Source organism: Magnolia sinica, unplaced genomic scaffold, assembly GCF_029962835.1.
Source record: "Magnolia sinica isolate HGM2019 unplaced genomic scaffold, MsV1 ctg208, whole genome shotgun sequence".
NCBI lineage: Eukaryota > Viridiplantae > Streptophyta > Magnoliopsida > Magnoliales > Magnoliaceae > Magnolia > Magnolia sinica.
Window position 1 is genome coordinate 66,860 of NW_026682777.1, and position 21,283 is coordinate 88,142.

Here is a 21,283-nt window from a genome sequence, read left to right on the forward strand (position 1 = left end):
TTTCTTTCTGAGAAGCTTTTTAGTCCAACCAGCTAAATCATAAGTTACTGTCCACCCAGTGAATTACATCCAACCTTCTTATAGGTTGGCTCCACCATGAGAATAGTGATTTGTTTTACTCTGGTATGGTAGCAGCAAAATGTTAGCCTTGAGTGGTTGTTGGAATGAGTAAAATTCCCTTCGCTGGACGCTTTGTTCATATTTACATGGCTGTTCAAAGTATCCTTTTAGCCATTTTAACTGCTTTGACCATTTGAAAAATATAACTCAATGGTCAGCTACTTTCGGTCCATTGAAGTGGTGTGAGCATTCCTCTAACTGATAATATCATAAGAAATTGTACAACTGGATTCATGATCTATGCTTGATTTTCACAGATACATTGATAGCTGCGGGCTAAGCGGCCAGATTCCTTCAACTTTTGTCCACTTGAGAAAAGTGAATACCTTGTAAGAGATCGTGATTATAAAAAGCATGGAATTAAACCATCAAAATCATAGGCCCCACCTTAGATTTCTCTTGAACTAACACTAGTACAACTTATGGTGTGCAATCCAATGGGCATTAAAATGGAAAAAATGGTCAGAATTCAACGGACTAATGCCCATTATCTAGAGCTTACGATCATTCAATTGATCTGATTTTTGGGTTATGACCCCTCTACTATGAGGCCCATGATTTCAGATGGTTCAATTTTGGTTACTTGTACGCCATGTCTATCATTTCTGATCCCTTAATTTATTAATTTCTGCATTTTCTATGGAGAATATGATTGGATTTCAGGTGGGCATCTGATAACAACTTCACAGGAAAGATACCTGATTTCATTGGGAGTTGGGCTCTTACGTATTTGTAAGCTAGTACTCAAGGGTTCTACATTGATTATAACTCCTATCTTCTCATTTGGTACGCATGGGATTGCATAACAAAGCCTTTAGTGGTGGACAGGAATTCTATCCACACTCAAAGTAGGTTTGGTGCCATATCTTGTTCTGAATGTGGATAGGAATTTCCACCACCTTCAATGATCGGTCATCTAGTGGGCCACACGTGTACGTTAAATGTGGACACTAGCCTCTTTTTTTTTCTTTTTTCTTTTCTTTTCTTTTCTTTTCTTTTATTTTTTTTATTTTTATTTTTATACCAGCAAGTGGGACCTATGTGAGTAGCATGGCGAGTGCACTTAGCAGATCTCATTTTCTTGATATGCCATGACATACTTCTTTAAAGAGTATTTGTAAGACTGAAAATGTTGCTGCAGGAGTATGCAAGGCAATGCTTTCGAGGGTCCCATACCATCCAGTTTTTCTAATTTGACCTCGCTGAACTATTTGTGAGTGTCAGTGTTCATTAACTTGTATTAATCTTCTAATAGTCTTCCTGATATTGGAATTTGTGCTCTTAAGGGTGTGTTTGGTTGCACCAAGCATCGTGAAATTTCATGATATTTGGCGAAACTAAACACACCCCAAGTAGAATTTCCAAAAATCACGGAATGGTATCTCCTGTGTTATGCAGGAAAGAACTAGTTCTTTTGTATCCTGGTGAATATCATTTTGATTGTTAAAGTAAAAAACTCTTGAAAATCGATCATGAATTGTTTTTCTCCAAACATGGCCTTAACTAACCCTGTACTCATACAGGTGGCTTAGTGATGTGTCTAATGGGAGCCCGTCGTATTTTATTGAGAATATGACATCTTTATATATCTTGTAAGTCTATATGATCTCAGCATACGGAGTAATACTAATATGTTAGATTTTATTTATTTACATTTTATCCATGCCTCCGAAAGTTTAAATGACATATAGATTGTGTGCTTTCTCTACAGAGTCCTAAGAAACAATTCGCTTTCTGGTACTATACCATCCACCATTGAAAAACATCAAGCATTGAGGCAGATGTGAGTTTTTTTAGTTATGTTTGGTTCAAATTACAATTTCTTATGTTTAATGTTCATAAATTTGCAGTATATATGACGGGAGTGGACCCCGGTGCCTTTAAGTCATTGGTTTACTTGGGGCAGAAGTGATTGAGATCAAAACTGTTCATTCGGCGGTGAATTGTCCTAGTCCAAAAAACACATTGCTTGGATGATCCTAAGTAACTCCTTACATTTAGTGAGAAAAGGGTTCATTTTATAGATGGTTAGGATAAGACCAATCATAGCAATTTTGGATTAGTGGCCCATCAATAGCAGAGCGGATGAGATGCTTGGTCTGGTGTATGGTGCATGCTATACGGCATGAAGTTCATAGATGTTTGATCTATTGGACATGGGCCTGTGAGCCCACTCGTGGGGAACCACCAGTGAGTTGTACTCCCATGCAAGTTTTCCTCTTATTTTATTTTTTTCTAATTTCTTTTAACAGTTTAAAGTTGAATTTTAAATTCCAAGCCTTAATTAATTGGATTTCGAATTCAATATTAGGTTAAAGAATCCTTGGTTTTCATAGGGGATCAACCCCTTTCACCTATCTAGGAGTCCCAATTTTCAGAGGGAGGTCTTTAAGGTCCTATTTCCAACCTTTAGTGGAGAAATTTCAGCTCAGAATATCGGGGTGGAAGACCAAGTTGCTGTCCCAAGCGGGCTGCGCCACTCTTACAACCATGTTCTGAATAGTATCTCAGTTCATGTTTTGGGGTTGGGTAACTCTCCTGAATGAGCTTGATAGAGCCCACGCAAACTTCTTTTGGGGCTGCGATGGGATCCGCAGACGATGCCATTGGCTGAAGTGGGATCTCATTGCTCCTCCCAAGGAGGAGGGGGGGTCTAGGGATCAAAAGCCTCCCTTGTGTCATGATTGCTTTCAAAATGAAATTGGCCTGGAATGTTTTTTCTTCTGAAAAGGCCAGCAGCTGGGTGACTTTTGTCAGCGCCAAATATTCTGCTGATTTAGGCAATACTGATAGCTCCTGTCTCTCCAATCATACATCTTCCATCTAGAAGCGGATCTGCTGGCTTTTCCCAATTGTTACAACCATGTCCCGCTAGATCGTTGGTAAATGTGAGCTAGAATTTTGGAATGACTCCTGGTCGGGGTTGGGGCCTCTCTCGCCTTGGCAGCAACATCCTACGCCTCCTCAGATGATTCAAGTCAGCGAGTTCATTGGCCCCCAGGGCTGGATTGATCCTGGTAGAGCCAGATCCCTCCCGCCGTCAGAAGTCATGGACCATATTTCAGATGAAGGTATCTGCACATCCCTATCGGAGGATAGAAGAGTCTGGGCCCCCTCATCTTCTGAAAGATTCAAAGTTATATCAGCTTGGGAGATCCTTAGACCAGCTGTGACAAAGTATCCATGAGCCAGATGGGTTTGGCACCCTCTAATCCCACTGAAAATCTCCCTTTTTTCTTGGAGTAGAGCGATCCCAATGGATGTTAGAATTCCAGCAAAAGGTGTTCAATTAGCCTCCAAGTGTGTCCGCTGCCCCACTCCCCTTCAGCCCGACATAAAATCGATTGACCAACTCTTCTCGGATGGTTTTGTAGCTAGGAAGGTTTGGTGCCACTTCCAACCTTTCTTCAGCGGTGCTTCTCAACTCTCAGCTATGGGGAGGGCTACATTGTGGTGGGCCCCAGTGTAAGGGCCGTGAAAATTTTAATAATATTAATAAAAATATATATATTTTTATCTTATCTTTATTATTATTTATTTATTTTAAATCTATCTTATCTCCTATCCTATCTAAATTATTAACTCGTTTAGTTTAAATATACCTCTAAACCCTCCCCGCATCTCTCAAGATAAAAAGAGTTCTAGTCAAACTTAAATATTAACAAAAAGGCTACCTGCGACAACAGAGAAAGGGAGAAAGAAAATTTTGGAGTGCTTACATCGGGTATGTATATCGTCCTCATTCTAGTATTTTTATATATCTAATATAATTTGATTTAGTGAATGCAATGAACAATGTGAATTGGTCACACGTTCATTGTATTGGATTATGGGTGGAGGCCCTTTAAAGGTGAGGTGAACCTAAAATTATGTAATTATAGTTGGTGTGCATCTGATCAAATTAGATTTGGTCTGTACGGATCATATGATCCCTAAGGCCAAAATATACAACAGCCCTAATATTCAGATCAATCTAACCATCAGATGGGCTACATTAGTTAGACCTAGAAGTGTTTGATAAAGGAATCTTAGATATTTTGCACAAATGTTTCTATCACTTGGCGTAGAAGGTCAAGATGGGCCATTGGTGAATGTGTGGTTAGATCCACACCACTCCTCAAATGCATAGAGGTAAAACATGATAAGACCTCAAGAATCTGAATGATCTGACCATCCGATGGACCACCCCGATCAAGTAATTATCATTCAATTTTATAATCTTATAAAGGAGAAAAAAATAGAATAGAAATTTGAATTATTTAATTATTTTGGAACTGGCCACCTAAGATGTTAATCAAAGGTGGGCCCCACCATGTAATTCAAATAAATGAATAATAATACCGTTGATATAATTGATAGGACCCCGACATTCAAATCAACCTAATTACATTGCAGAGTCAATACTACCAAACTCAGGTAAGTAACCCAACTTGTCTCATAATTCATTAAAATTAAAATAAATTATTGTGATTATTTGATTGATTTACTGGTTTGAATATTTTGATATTATAATTATACGATAAATTTATATATGAATATTTTAATCGAGACAACTATGCCAAATATAAAAAATATGCATTTACATATCATCCCTCATTCATTGCATTGCATAATGCATGGTCAATCCTAGGACCCTCCCTGGAAGAAATGTTGATCCTGGTAGAGCGTTACCAGATGCGGGCTATGCCCAAGCCTACCCAACGGGTGGATGCGGGTTGACGACCTCCAACCCAAGCAGATGGACGATCACCCCATCTGATGCAGTCATACCCCATTTTACATTCATATCTTTGTACATGTATTTTTGCATTATTTTAATTGCTATGATTATGAACCATGCTGGGTTATATCACTAAGCATGGCCAGCTTACATTTTTTATTGATGAAAAAACCATACAGAGGAGCCATTAGTAGATGACATTGCGCAAGAACTGGAAAGATCTACTGTACATGAACACGACCCACCTGAAACATGGCCATACTTATCTGAGGATGAAGTAGCGGCATTGGAAAATTTTTGATTATATGTTTTATTTTGTTAGCACAACTTAATTAACGAATAATGCATACTGGTATTTATTTTGAGACTTTAAGGAATTATTTAGCTTTATTTCCTTGGATCAATATTAGCATGGAATAAATATCGTTATAGTATAATGGTATAATAAAGGAATGATTTTTAGGTTTATTTTATTTTAAGGGTTATCAAGATTTATAAATGCTTAGTTGATTGGTGTTATGTATTATGTATGTGTGATTGAGATTATGGTGGACTTTATATTGAATGTAAATATCACATGCGATTAAACTAATTAAATAATTAAGTTAGTATACTTTGTGTATAAGTTACGAACCGAAACTCGGGTCTGAGGGTGCACACTCTGTACCCGGATTTTGGGGCGTGACAGTTTGGTATCAGAGCAAAAAAAAATATTAATAATAATTTAATACCGCAAGTGACCTGTAGGGTATGAACCCCATACATGCATAATGTGTAGGTCCTTGGAATTAGAAACTTACAGCTTCCCATTATAATGCTTTTATATAATGAAATAATATATATATATATATATATATATATATATATATATATATATATATATATATATATATATATATATATATATAATTTATAATTCATTTATTATTATCTGAAGTGAAAATTTAACTTATTTATATAATTATATTCATTGGAGATGTAAATTTGGACCTTTGAACAAATTTTAAAGTAATTTAAGTTGTAATGTACTGCCGGACAGCAATGGACAGCAGAAATCACTTATCTTTAAAAAAATGTAACTAAATAAATATAACTCCGATTAAGGTGATTCAAAAGCCTAATCGTAGATATAGGAGTTTAAATTCAATAAAAAATAATTGAATAATTTAAATATAATAGATACTGTACTGATTTTAGGAATTAGTGCAGACTGGTTAAAAATCATCTAAATCTGAACAAGTCTGATTGCAGCAATTTTTGAAAATTCTGTGGTTGTTTGATTGAGCTAAAATTTTGTGAAAACCTTCAGAAAAATTTTGAGGTATATTTGAAATTTTTAACTATATAAACGAATGATTGGAATAGTAGCCACGGATAGTGAACTGGTTTGTTCATAATGTAACACTACTAACTTGATGATTTGTAGAATTTTTCTTTGTCAATAATGCTAAGGTATTTTTATAATATTTAATATGAATTAGAGAATCTATAATGTCTACTGAATTATTAATAATTTATCTTATAGGAGTTATGGCTCCTAAGAAGACACGTAGTATTTGTGATTTAATACCACCCGTAAGCGCACCTCTCCCAGATACTCCCTTACCAAATCCTCTTATTCCCGAAGAATCTGAAACAGCTCCTGATGAGCAAGACGAGAATGAAGTCAATGAAGCAGGGCAAGCTCCTCCACCGCCTCCTCTTCTAGTTAACATGGCAGATGTTGGACCTAGTACGCAACTCCTGTTATCCCCAACTACTATTCGAACTAACCTCGCAGGACCAAATGTTCAGCCGTGGGATGCTGCCTTTGGGTTCGTAGCATAAATGGCGGGAATGCTAAAACAACAATAGGAACAGTTCTCCGTTCAGTGGGACATATTAGCCACCTTAAATCAGACACCCCAACATCAACGGAACACATCTTCAATAAGGTTTGATCAGCCTCGTGAGGTAGATTTGCTTGAAAGGTTTACAAAGTTACGACCACCAGTATTCAAGGGTACATCTGACCCATCAATAGTAGAAGATTGGTTGAAGCAGATTGAAAAAGTAGTAGAAGCCATGAACTACCCTGATGATCAGAAAGTTAGACTGGCGTCCTTTATTCTTCAAGGTGAAGCCGATGTATGGTGGAGAGCTGCAAAGAGAATGGTTCCACCTAATCATGTGTGGACCTGGAATGAATTTCAGGAAAAGTTTCATAAGAAACATTTTCCTAAAGCATACCGCATCCAAAAAATAGCGAAAATTTCAAAGCTAGAACAAGGTTCCATGTCGGTAGCCCAGTATGAAGCAAAATTTGCTGAATTAGCAGGTTATGTGCCAAAAGTAATGGAAGATGAAGATTATAAGATTACAAAATTTGAAGAAGGGTTAAGACATAATATCAGAACAAAAATTTGTTGCGTGGATGTGAAGAAATACTCAGAAGTAGTCGATAAGGCCTTACGAGCAGAACAAGATACAGAGCGGTTTCTCAAATCTCGTGTACAGTTAAAAGAAATAGGATAAAGAAATAGGCCGACACTTACCCAACACCAACCACCAGAGAAGAAACCCAGAATGGAAATTCAATCATTAGCACCGAGAACTCAAGAGCGATATTTTCGAGAAAATTGTACATACTGTGGTAAGTATGGTCACATGGCTCAGGTGTGCAAAATTAAGATGAGAGATATGAGTATAACGCCTCTTCAACAAATACTAGCGCGATTGCAACTTCCAGCATCATCTCAACCAACAAGTCAGACATCGCAAGCATCACATACCCAACTGCCTCGACCACAGTAGAATCAGCAAAATCAACCATATCCATCAATTCCTCAAGGCCAAGGGAATCATCCCAACAGGCAACAGCCACCACGTGCATGGGTTTATTCTATCTCATCTAGGGAGAATCTAAAAGAAAATAATAGCGTTGTGGAAGGTATGATCGAAACGCATGGTACTTCGATTTTTGTATTATTTAATTCTGAGGCCACTTTATCTTTTATTTCATCATCGTTAGAATCTCGGTTAAGATTGAAGTCAGAAATCTTATATAAGAAAATTTTGGTAGAATCCCCCATCGGCAAGTCAATTATTTTGGACAAAATATGTAAATTTATTCCCCTTATGATAGGCGATATTCCTATATTAACTAATTTAATAGAATTGAGTATGGTAGGATACGATGTTATTCTTGGAATGGATTGGCTTACTCGACATCATGCGACGTTGGATTGTTATGCTAAAACAGTTACCTTTGCAGCGCCAGGAAGAGAACCAATTATGATTCAAGGGAAGAAGAAGAATGAGAAGATCGAGCGTGTTATGACGTTGATTGGTAATGAGAAACAAGAAAAAATGGTGGATTTGATTCCGGTTGTGCAGGAATATACTGAAGTTTTTCAAGATATACCAGGACTACCACCTCGGCGAGAAGTGGATTTTGGTATCGATCTCTTGCCAGGATCAACACTAATATCTATGTCTCCATATCGAAGGGGGCCTATTGAATTGAAGGAGCTGAAGGAGCAGCTGGAAGATTTGAGGTCCCGAGGATTTATTCGACCAAGTACTTCTCTTTGAGGTGCGCCAGTACTTTTTGTAAATAAAAAGGATGGCACTCGACGGTTGTGTATTGATTATCGCCGCTTAAATCAGATGACGATTAAAAACAAGTACCCATTACCCCATATAGATGATTTGTTTGATCAGTTGAAAGGAGCTCGATATTTTTCTAAGATCGATTTGAGATCAGGTTACCACCAATTACATGTTAAAGAAGATGATATTTGTAAAACTGCTTTCAGAACACTTTATGGTCATTATGAATTCTTGGTCATGCCGTTCGGGTTGACCAATGCACTGCAGTGTTTATGGACCTGATGAATAGAGTGTTCCAGCTTTTTCTAGATAACTTTATCATCGTGTTCATTGATGACATTTTGATTTACTCGAAGACCAGTGAAGAGCATGAGCTACATCTAAGGACGGCGTTGCAGAATCTAAAAGATAACCAGCTATATGCTAAGTTTTCTAAGTGTGAGTTCTGGAAGGAGAGTGTTAAATTTCTTGGGCATATTGTTTCAGAAAAAGGTATTGCGATTGACCCTATGAAGATCGAAGCTATAGTGAAGTGGGAACAGCCCACAAGTGTGTCAGAAGTTAGAAGCTTTCTTGGGCTTGCTGGATATTATAAAAGGTTTATTAAGGATTTTTCGAAGATTGTCGGACTTCTAACGAGTTTAACTCGAAAAGGAGTGCCCTTCAAGTGAACTGAAAAGTGTGAAGAAGCTTTTGTTGAACTGAAGCAACTCTTAACCTCAACTCCCATTCTAACCCTCCCAAAGAATGGGTTGGTATTTGAAGTTTACACCGATGCATCAACTAAAGGTCTAGGTTGTGTATTAATGCAAGGGGGCAAGGTGATTGAATATGCATCAAGGCAGCTTAAACTCCATGAGTGTAATTATCCAACCCATGACCTAGAGTTGGGTGCTATCGTATTTGCATTAAAGATTTGGCAGCATTACTTATATGGCGAACAGTTTGAGCTTTATACAGATCACAAGAGTTTGAGGTATCTATTCTCTCAGAAGGACTTAAACATGAGGCAGAGAAGATGGATGGAATTTCTTAAGGATTATGATTTCTTGTTGTCCTATCATCCGGGTAAGGCTAATCTGGTTGCTAATGTTTTGAGTAGAAAAGAATATAAACAAAAGAGTGTAGCCAGCTTAATGGTTCACGAATGGGAAATGTTGAATTTCATTAGAGAGTTTGATATTCAATTGAATTTTCAAGAAAACAAGATTTGCATATGTAACATTATGGTAAAACGGACTCTTATGGAGTGAATAATTGAAGCTCAAACGAATGATGAATAGTTTTTAAAAATGATAGCCAAGTATCAAAATAATAAGACTTCAGATTGGAGTATGGGGGACGAAAAGGGAATTCGTTATCAAGGTCAACTCTGTGTGCCTAATATTCCAGATCTAAAAGACGAGATTTTAAATGATGCGCATCGAACTAAGTTTACAATTCATCCGGGAAGCACAAAGATGTATCATAGTGTGAAACGATCATTTTGGTGGCCGAATATGAAGAGAGAAATCGCTGATTATGTGTCGAGATGTTTTGTGTGTCAGCAGGTAAAGGTGGATCATCAGAACCCATCAAGATTATTGCAGCCTCTGAAAGTACCTGAGTGGAAGTAGGATTGTATTTCTATGGACTTTATAGTCAGTCTTCCTAAGACACAAAAGAAGCACGATGCAATTTGGGTAATTGTCGACCGACTGACCAAGTCAGCGCACTTTATTCCTATCCGCAGCAATTATTCAATGGAGGAACTCGCCAAGCTATACATCAAGGAAATAGTGAGACTTCATGGTGTCCCTAGTTCTATTGTATCGGATCGAGACCCACGTTTTACTTCGCGATTCTGGACAAGTTTACAGGAAGCTATGGGTACGACTACAGACTACAGCACAACATATCATCCATAATCTAATGGGCAAACAGAACGTGTGAATTAAATATTAGAAGACCTATTACGTGCATGCACTCTGGATTTCAAGGGGAGCTGAGACGACAACATACATTATGCTGAATTTGCCTACAACAATAGTTACCAAGCAAGCATTGGTATGGCTCCGTACGAAGTCTTGTATGGACGTCCTTGTCGAGCACCAAACTGTTGAGCAGAGGTAGGTGAGAAATGTTTAATTAGGCCAGATGTTGTTCAAGAAGCTGCTGAAAAAGTTGAAATTATTCGAAAGCGACTACATGCTGTCCAGAGTCGTCAAAAGAGCTACGCCGACAATCGAAGACGAGATCTAGAGTTCACAGTAGGAGACCAAGTGTTTTTGAAGGTTTCTCCCATGAAAGGATTGATGCGATTTGGTACTAAGGGAAAACTCGTACCGCGTTTTATCTAACCATTTGAAATATTAGAGCGGATTGGAGCAATGGCATATAGACTTGCATTACCTCCTCAGTTGGTTAATGTCCATAATGTTTTCCATATATTGATGCTACGGAAGTATAAGAGGGATGATTCTCATGTGATTGAATGGCAAGATCTCGATTTACAGGAAGATACGTCTTACGTGGAGAAACCAGTTCGAATACTGGATCGCAAGGAGCACATATTATGCACTAAGACGGTGCATTTATTCAAGGTTTTATGGAGTCATCATGAAGTAGACGAAGCATCCTGGGAACAGGAAAGAGAAATTCGCGAGAAATATCCTCATCTCTTTGAGCAGTAGTTTCAGGTAAATTTCGAGGACGAAAATTTTCTTTTAGGGGAGTAGAATGTAAGGGCCGTGAATAATTTAATAATATTAATAAAAATATATTTTTTTTATCTTATCTTTATTATTATTTATTTATTTTAAATCTATTTTATCTCCTATCCTATCTAAATCATTAATTCGTTTAGTTTAAATATACCTCTAAACCCTTCCCACATCTCTCAAAATAAAAAGAGTTTTAGTCAAACTTAAATATTAACAAAAAGGCTACCAGTGACAACAGAGAAAGGGAGAAAAAAAATTTTAGAGTGCTTACATCGGGTATGTATATCGTCCTCATTCTAGTATTTTTATATATCTAATATAATTTAATTCAGTGATTGTAATGAACGGTGTGGATTGGTCACACGTTCATTGTATTGGATTATGGGTGGAGGCTCTTTAAAGGTGAGGTGAACCTAAAATTATGTAATTATAGTTGTGTGCATCTGATCAAATTAGATTTGGTCTGTATGGATCATATGATCCCTAAGGCCAAAACATACAACGGCCCTAATATTCGGATCAATCTAACCATCAGATGGGCTACATTAGTTAAACCTAGAAGTGCTTGATAAAGGAATCTTAGATATTTTGTGCAAGTGTTTCTATCACTTGGCGTAGAAGGTCAAGATGGGTCATTGGTGAATGTGTGGTTAGATGCACACCACTTCTCAAATGCATAGAGGTAAAACATGACAAGACCTCAAGAATCTGAATGATCTGACCATCCGATGGACCACCCCGATCAAGTAATTATCATTCAATTTTATAATCTTATAAAGGAGAAAAAAATAGAATAGAAATTTGAATTATTTAATTATTTTGGAACTGGCCACCTAGGATGTTAATCAAAGGTGAGCCCCACCATGTAATACAAATAAATGAATAATAATACCGTTGATATAATTGATAGGACCCCGACATTCAAATCTACCTAATTACATTGCAGAGTCAATACTACCAAACTCACGTGAGTGACCCAACTTGTCTCATAATTCATTAAAATTAAAATAAATCATTGTAATTGTTTGATTAATTTACTGGTTTGAATATTTTGATATGATAATTGTACGATAAATTTATATATGAATATTTTAATCGACACAACTATGCCAAATATGAAAAATATGCATTTACATATCATCCCTTATTCATTGCATTGCATAATGCATGGTCAATCCTAGGGGCCCTCCCTGGAAGAAATGTTGATCTTGGTAGAGCGTTACCAGATGCGGGCTATGCCCAAGCCTACCGAAAGGTGGAAGCCTACCCAAAGGGTGGATGCGGGTTAACGACCTCCAACCCAAGCAGATGGACGATCACCCCATCTGATGCATTAATCATACCCCATTTTACATTCATATCTTTGTACATGTATTTTTGCATTATTTTAATTGCTATATTTATTAACCATGCTGGTTTATATCACTAAGCCTGGCCAGCTTACATTTTTTATTGATGGAAAAATGTAGATGACATTGTGCAAGAACTGGAAGGATCTACTGTACATGAACACGACCCACCTGAAACATGGCCATACTTATCTGAAGATGAAGTGGCGGCATTGGAAAATTTTTGATTATATGTTTTATTTTGTTAGCACAACTTAATTAACGAATAATGCATACTGGTATTTATTTTGAGACTTTAAGGAATTATTTAGCTTTATTCTTTGGATCAATATTAACATAGAATAAATATCATTATAGTATAATGGTATAATAAAGGAATGATTTTAAAATTTATTTTATTTTAAGGGTTATCAAGATTTATAAATGCTTAGTTGATTGGTGTTATGTATTATGTATGTGTGATTGAGATTATGGTGGACTTTATATTGAATGTAAATATCACATGCGATTAAACTAATTAAAGAATTAAGTTAGTATACTTTGTGTATAAGTTACGAACCGAAACTCGGGTCTGAGGGTGGACACTCTGTACCCAGATTTTGGGGCGTGACACTTAGTCACATATTCTAACTGCCTCTTCCTCATGCGCGTCCTCCTCCCCTCTTTCATTTTCTGGGAGATATGGTGTAACACCCCGATTCCCGAAACCCGAGTACACTACTCGTGTTCCAAAAAAAAAACCTGAGCGTTAACCTTTAAAAACACCCAAATTCTACGTACATTTTTTTTTCTTTTATCAGAGTTAGCAAACTAATGGAATAAAACAATTCAAGTATAAGAGGGATTGTAAATATACATAATCAAGATTTCAAGTGGTTACCCGAAAACTTATACAACTCAATGTCTTAAGTTTTTAAGATACATAACCATACAAATTAAATACAAAGGAAATCAGATATATAGAGTCGCAAGATCATCTGGCTCCTCCTATTCCATATGAATGCCGACATACGCGTCAGATGCGTCTCCTGCACACTAAGTATGGTTTGATAGCGTCAATGGCTATTGCTGTGAGGTATAACCCCCAAGATTTATCTTATCATCAAGATAATTAAGCATAGTTATCAGAGATAGTGTATAACAAATATTACACAATGAATATTCTTTTCAGAAGTATATATTATTATTTTAAAATAATTTTAAAAAAAATTGTGAAAAATTAAAATTTTAGAATAACTCGATAAAGAATAGTTTATATTATGATCATTACACAATGTGATTAAGTGGGATATGTTGGACATGGGCCCATGAGGCTCACTTACGTGCAACCACTAGTGGGTATGTCCTCGTTTTCCTCCTTTTATAATTTTTTTATTTCTCTTTATATGTTAAAGTTGAATTTCAAATTCTAAGGTTTAAATTTGAATTTGAACTTGAGATTAGGATCAAGTGAGATTGGATGACTTTTATCCTCATGTAAACTTATTAACCCTTCCTTTTAAATAGGGATGGTCATATCATTCGCAAAGGGAATTATATAATTTTAAGAGAAAGGGAGAAATAATATATTGTAGATTTTGTCCATATGGCCCATCCCTTATATGATCCAAATCATTAATCGTAATAGGGGACTATTTTAATCATAGAAATAGATGGGTGATAAGACATCTCTGCTCCTGTAGTAATTAGGTGGACCACTAGACGTGCATGATAGATCTTTGACTTTTACAAAGGTCCAATAACATGTAGACCATGAGATCATGTGGGCCCATCCATTCAGGCCAACTTTCATGATCAACTTCAGCACGAGTTTCGGTACAAAAAACAGACTAGGGGTGTCGAACATAAGCTAATTTAGCATTAAAAAACCCATTGAGTCAACACAACTCGATTGGGTTCTGAGTTATGTCGAACCAATGAGGAACTCATTTACTAATTATAAAACTCAAATGGGTTTCCTTATTTTCATTAGTTTGTGAGTTTTATAATACATTTTTTTAAATGATTATTAATTATTGAGATTCTACATTCAACTTCTTGGGCAAGGCTTCAACTTTTCCATTTGAGTCAACTTTTCTAGTTTTTGAACCATGAGAAAGATATGAATTTTCTAGCACTATTTGACATTTGTTGCTTCTCACACTTGGGCTGACGTGTTATGCCTCGCCACATTATAATCCGGACCATTCATCTAGTAGGCCATACAAAGGACCTGTCACATGTTGTTGATCTCTGACTCGCCTTCTCAGTAAATTCCATCTCACTTTTGTTTTCTTCTACCATATTAAATTGATTACTTTTGTGTAGGGATTTAAGCTTCAACAATTTAAGTGGCACAATTCCAGTTTCTCTTTTCAATATGAGTTCGCTTGTTTACCTGTAAGAATCAAATAACCTTTCCTCAGTCCATTGTTCTTTACATAAGTCTTTTTGATGTATGTATCTCGTCATTGTAATTTTCAGGTTTCTTGGAAACAACAGCTTATCCGGTAGAATGCCATCCCAAAAAAGGAAAACACTTCGTAACATGTATGTTGTCTGACTCATTTGTACTGAACTTATAGCCTTAGGCTTGTTCGGATACACAATCGAGTTGAAATTCAATCTCTAACTCTATTATCATGTAAAAGAGGAGAAAGAATGGAACAAGGATTAGGGAAAACCCTAGCTCTGGTACCATCCAGAAGGGAGGTGCAATTTGGGGAAAATGTTGTGTTTCGGAATAAATGACCCCATAACTTAAATTTTATGAAAAGAGTTTTATAAAAGGTACGGTGTGTTATATATATATATATATATATATATATATATATATATATATATAGAGAGAGAGAGAGAGAGAGAGAGAGAGAGAGAGAGAGAGAGAGAGTCAAGTCCACCGGGTTGGACCATACCTCAGGTCCAACCAGCATAAAAACTCATGTTAATGCAATGGGAGAGAAGGAAGAGTTCTTAGGTTGGTTAGACCTACAGTGGTGTTTAGTGCAATCCACCACGACCACCGTGTGTGTCACTCCATGTTAGGCACATGTCCTAAAAAAGCAACCTCATATATGATTGAGATGTAAAATTTGTATAAAGGTCAAAGGTCAACCCACAAATCATTTCCCTTGGTGCAGCCAACCTAAATCACTAATGAGGTTGATTTTTAGGCCCCAAGAATCTCTTTTAATATGTCATCAAATGGTTGGAGTGGATTTGATATAATAATTACAATCTACACTGTATAAAAATCAAAGGCGGAAGTCTCTCTCCCAATCATATCCATTGTTGTCGCCCACTTGAATCTCACTTGAATCGTAGGTCAACAAGAGTTTTTGCATTTAGACTTAAAATGGGATTTTAAATCTAATGGTCGGTACGAATCTCACATAGACATCACAGTGGACCCGACCAAAAATCAAAGTTTGTGCATCATTCTTATGCGGGTTCAGGAACAACTATTTATTACCAAAGAGTAGTTTTTGGATCCACCTGCTGGACCAGAAGCTATGTGCACCTATATGATAACTTCCAAATTGCCTGCATGTACTTAACATCGACCCCTTCCAAAAAGTTGGCCCCTCCACAAGCATCTCGTAGTGTAATTTTCAGCCTATCTAGGCCACATCATATACGTCATATGGTGATGACAACAATAGGTTAAATCTATTATATGAAAGCTTAGAAGTTATATCTAGTTGGACCCTAACCAATACTCAAACCAGTTAGACCTCAGTTATTCTTCCGTTTTTTTTTTTGTTTTTTTTTTTGTTTTTTTTTTTTTTTCCAGCAAGTTTCACCTAGTCTGTCACTTGATTTTGACATGGTCCAGCATGATGTGTATGTGAGATCCACACTGACTATTAGATGCATAATCTCATTTGAAGACTTTATATGAAAAGTCATACTAATTTGTAATTTAACTGGGCCACAATAATGGAAACAGTTGGGCGAGAGAGGTCCATCCTGGGTAGATATATATATTTACAGGCCCCACCATGATTATTATCTTGAATCCACTCTCACCATTGGATACCACACAAAAATATAGTCTTCGAGCCCAAAAATCAAGCTCATTAGTAATTCATGTGGGTTGCACCAGGGGAGGTATATTTGAGGGTGAGCTTTGACACATACACTGCTTCTATTTGTGTGGTCCACCTCAATCACAAATGATGCTGAATTTGTTTATTATTTTTATCATCATAGGCTAACATTATGGTAGGGTCCACCCTAGCCAGGACCCTTTTTCTTTCTCCCCTGCATTTATATAAGTATTAATTGATTGTAAATTCCTATGCTAGTTGGACCCACTTATATCAACCGAATGTTCACAATCTAACCGCCACTTGTGCATCCCTGCATTACCTTAACAGAAGCTTGAAGACAGCACTTGAATGGACTGTTGATTTGAATTGTGCAATACTAACCACAAGTACTTTTAGAGTACCTTGGGAAAGGCGCGGGAGGAATCAGTTCCACAAGTCGAAGAGGTTTCATTTCCTGGTCAATCAGAAACTGTTAATTTTCCCAAATTTCACCTCTGTTAGATGTGATATCGTCAGCATACTCAACCAGTATCAACTTGGGCGTCTTAGCAAACACAGCCTAATTAATAGGGTGAATGTGACCATGGGGGTATGGAAAACCTTGGAATGAAATTAATTTTCAATGAAAATCTACATTTCATACATTTGAAAGAAAAATAAAAGTTTTTTTGAAAACCAGTTACCATTTCCCTATTCTATTTTGTGGTAAGTTACTTTACATAAGTTATACCTCCACTAATTTATCTAGGTTTCTATTTTATTTATTTATTTATTTATTTTGACAAATAAGTATGTCTGATGAATAACATTTATCAGCCAAAAAGTAACAACATCGTATGAATACTTATCCCTCAACTTTGCTTGGTCCACCTTTAATAAACATTGTCTAACATGAGGCCAACCTTTGATGGAGATTATTCATTATCTTGGGCCCACCTTAGCCTTGTTTTCAATGTGAACCATCCATCATGTAGGGCTACTTACAATGTGGATCATCCACCATGCGAGGCTTACTTTTGGTGTGAGCTATCTATCACGCAAGGCCCACCTTGTATGTGGACAATCCACCATGTTAGACATTGGATGTGGACCATCCATCATGTTAAACATTGGATGTGGGCTGGCCATCATCCAGGCTCACCTTGGAAGTGGCCTATTCATCATTAGGGGTTGACCTTTTATGTGGATTGTCCTCATGTGGGGCTCATCTAGATATGGGTCATCCATCATGTGGGGCCAACTTTTAATATCCACCACCCATCATGTGGAGCCCACTTTTGATGTGGAGCATCCCTCATGTGAGCCCACCTTCAATGCGTGTCCATCATGCGGGGCTTGCATTGGATGTGGCCCCTTCATCATTAGGAGGCGGCCTTTGATGTGGACTGTCCATTATGTGGGGTGCACCTTGATGAGGGGCATTCATCATGTAGGGCCCACCTTCAAAGTCTACTGCCCATCTATGGGGCCCACCTTTGATGTGGACCGTCCATCGTGTGAGGGCCCACCTTTAATGTGAGTCATCTATCATGTGGGGCTGGCCTTTGATGTGGACCATTCATCATTAGGGACGGTAGACCACCCATTATTTGAGTTCCACCTCAGTGTGGGTCATTCATTTGTATGGGTCCACCTTCAATGTTAATTGTCCATTATATCGTGTTCACCTTCGATGCTCACTACCCATCATGTGGAGCCCACCTTTGATATGGACATCCATTATGTCGGCCCTGCCTTCGATGTGAGTTGTCCATCATGCAAGACCACGTTTGATATGGATTATTCATTGCATGGAGAGATGAGAAAGAAATAGAAGGAGAAACGAAGCATAAAGCATAAAGTTAAGAAACAATTTTTTTTTAATCCAATGAATTAAAGTAACTTTAAGGTGTTAAGTTACTTTGAAAAAGATATTTACCAAGGTAAATTAACTTCAAAAGTAACTTTGTTATTGTCGTAATTATAAATAAATAAATCACGAGAGGTAGCATCCAAACAGGCCTAAATTCTTCACAAGGCAAATAACATACAGAAGATGACCAGTCAAGATTCATACATGGAATTCATGTAAAACTGCAATCCCAAACATATAGATGAAGGGAAATTGTAATCCATGATTTTTCATTATCTGAGGATTCTAGTTTAATTTTCTATATCCACGTCTTTTTTTGTTTTTGAACGGAAGAATTTCATTCATTTACGCTAGGGCTGAAAGTTGGGCGGGTTGAACCCGATCGACCCGTGACCGACCCGACATTGGGTTGGGCTTGGGCAGGATGTATTGAGTCTGATCTTGGGCTTGGGCTATACAAACATCAACCTGATAAAACTTGGGTTGGGTTCGAGTTAAGGTCTTGGGTTGCCCGACCCAACCAAAACCTTATCAATATATAAGTTACTTATAAATTATAATTGAGTGTGGATCATATGCGTTGAAGACATAGGAATTTCTAGTGCTGTCAGGTCTCATTGGTCCACATCATTTCTAATGACTCAAGCTAACAAGAAATGCAGGATTTCTCTCTCCCAAATAGATTGTGTGCTACACAGCACGACTTTTAAATGAACAGTTGTCCTATATTTTAGCTTGTTTGTTTAGAATAAACGAAGTTCTTTACAATAAATAACTACATATATAATTAATAAAATTATAGATATAAAAACTAAGACATGTATTGAAATATAATAAACTAATGCAATTATTAAAATATTAGCATGTATCCACCCAATCAACCCGACCAACCCGGCGGAACCCGCTTGGGTTGAGAATTCCCAACCCGAGGTTGGGTTGGGTTGGGTTGGGTTAGGATTGAGGTACAAAAACCTTGGGTTGGGCTTGGGTTGAGCACCAACCCGACCCAACCCGCCCGACTTTCAGCCCTAATTTACGCTGCAGCAATTACAGTGTATTCGGGAGGGCCCCTACAAAAATAACCACAGGGCCTCTCCTATCGTGTACCTTCTCAAGATTTGCAAGGGAAAACACCCCAGCAGCCCGGGGGAAGGGAAAACTGACCTCACAACACAGAAACTCTCCCCTACGGGTGGGTCATCAACCCAAACCCAAACACACTAGCTAGCCTAATCTGATGCTGCCCAAACCGAATTTTTTATGTTTTCACAGAGAAACCCATTTGAATTTTGAACATCAACAGACTAATGCCGATCCATCACCCATGGCTCCACATCATCATTATTTGTGGCGTTAAGGGGATCCAACAAACAAGATTTATTTTGTTTCAATGCGTGTTGTGGAAGGTCCCATGTCATCACAAACTTTTTGCAATCAAAATCAAACTAATTTTGTATGCCAAAAACTATCATTTTAATGATCACAATCGTATAACTTAGTGACTGTTTATCTCGTAAATGATACCTTACATTCAATGTTTAGATAATCTTTGATATGCTTTTTTATAATTTGCAGAGATTTATCATACAATCAATTATCAGGAAGCTTTCCATCTTGGGTTACAGAACAAGGCTTAAACTTGTATGTCTAGGAAGCACAAACCTTCCATCTTTGGTGCATTTTTATTTTTATTTTTTGGAACGAAGCTTTTCATTGAATGAACAAAACATGTGCATCATAAGGAACTTTGGTGCATGGCCCACTGGATCAATGATCCTGATTAGGACATACATTTTCACATGTGCATCATATAAGGGTATTTATTATCAACATTGTTGATGATACTGACACCGTGCTCCTTGTGTAGGAATTTGGTGGCTAATAATTTCACATTTGATGGTTCTAACAACAGGTGATTATCAATATCATTTTTTTAGAAGACACTAAAAGCATTGGTTCACTTTATATATATATATATAAGATTATATACCTGAATATTGCAATTTCTCACATTGATTTTATCCATGTTGCATTTTGGTTTTTTTGTTAAACAAATTAGGCATCCTCTGTAATCAAAGGCTGTCGTTCCTTCATATAATGCCCGCTATTTAACTGGAAATCGGATTTGATCTACCCCCTTTTTGGGATAAAGCCATAAAATTTTGTGTTAAAAGAGATGGACGGAGTGGATACAATGCATGAATGACACAGGGGCCCACAGAGTTTACTCAGTACGCTTACGGTACTGAGTTACTCAGTACGCAATCCGCTTCCATTTAACTGACATTTTTCTTGTGCATTCAGTGATTTGCCTTTAAGCTTGAATTGTCTTCAGCGAAGCTCTTCATGCTATCGAAACTCTCAATACCGTAAGCCATCCTTTCCATTTCTAGGAATAGATAATCTTTTTTCTTTTTTTTTTCTATATACATAATTTTAGGGTAATGGCCCTACGCCCCTAGGTGCAGGTGCATTGGAGTTATCCTCCACCCATTATCTGTACTGTACATGCGGCGCATGTGTTTATGATTATCGGCACCATCTATCATTGATCCACGATCAACCAGAAATGTCTTTGATCGGGTAATCTGGCTGTCTGATCAATGAACTTTTTCTCATTGAGTATGATGGATCACAATCTTGTTGCCACTTTTTTCTGTCCATATTTGTTCACCACGAAGTTAGTTATTTTATATCATCCAATCAATGTGATGTTTGGGCTATGCCCCATTCACGACCGCAACAGCTGAACAAACGGTTCAGATCTCATCAACATTTGCCACATGTACACAGTACAGTAGCCCTCACGCCATGAGATCGCTGTCCTATAAAATGTGGGAGCTTCCTGTCCTGTTCTCATTGTTTCATTTAGATGCATGTGGTTTGGAAGCGGAATGGCCGTCGCCCCGGACACAGAG

General features: G+C 37.3%; 1 protein-coding gene across 23 annotated transcripts in view; it reads left to right on the forward strand.

Annotated features, from left to right (window-relative positions):
- Positions 1–21,283, forward strand: part of LOC131236084 (probable LRR receptor-like serine/threonine-protein kinase At1g56130) — a 69,154-nt gene that overhangs the window by 26,846 nt on the left and 21,025 nt on the right. For 20 of the 23 annotated variants that reach the window (XR_009166522.1, XM_058233178.1, XM_058233191.1 and 17 more), the window contains 10 exons: positions 378–449; positions 784–852; positions 1,262–1,333; positions 1,644–1,712; positions 1,832–1,903; positions 14,790–14,861; positions 14,946–15,011; positions 19,941–20,006; positions 20,233–20,277; positions 20,670–20,734. Coding sequence is in view for 22 of the 23 variants with exons in the window: in XM_058233178.1 (XP_058089161.1) it covers positions 378–449; positions 784–852; positions 1,262–1,333; positions 1,644–1,712; positions 1,832–1,903; positions 14,790–14,861; positions 14,946–15,011; positions 19,941–20,006; positions 20,233–20,277; positions 20,670–20,734 (668 nt within the window). In the remaining variant the exon portion in view is untranslated. The remainder of the gene's footprint in view (positions 1–377; positions 450–783; positions 853–1,261; positions 1,334–1,643; positions 1,713–1,831; positions 1,904–14,789; positions 14,862–14,945; positions 15,012–19,940; positions 20,007–20,232; positions 20,278–20,669; positions 20,735–21,283) is intronic. The other 3 variants (XM_058233184.1, XM_058233186.1, XM_058233187.1) reach the window with 3 other exon arrangements.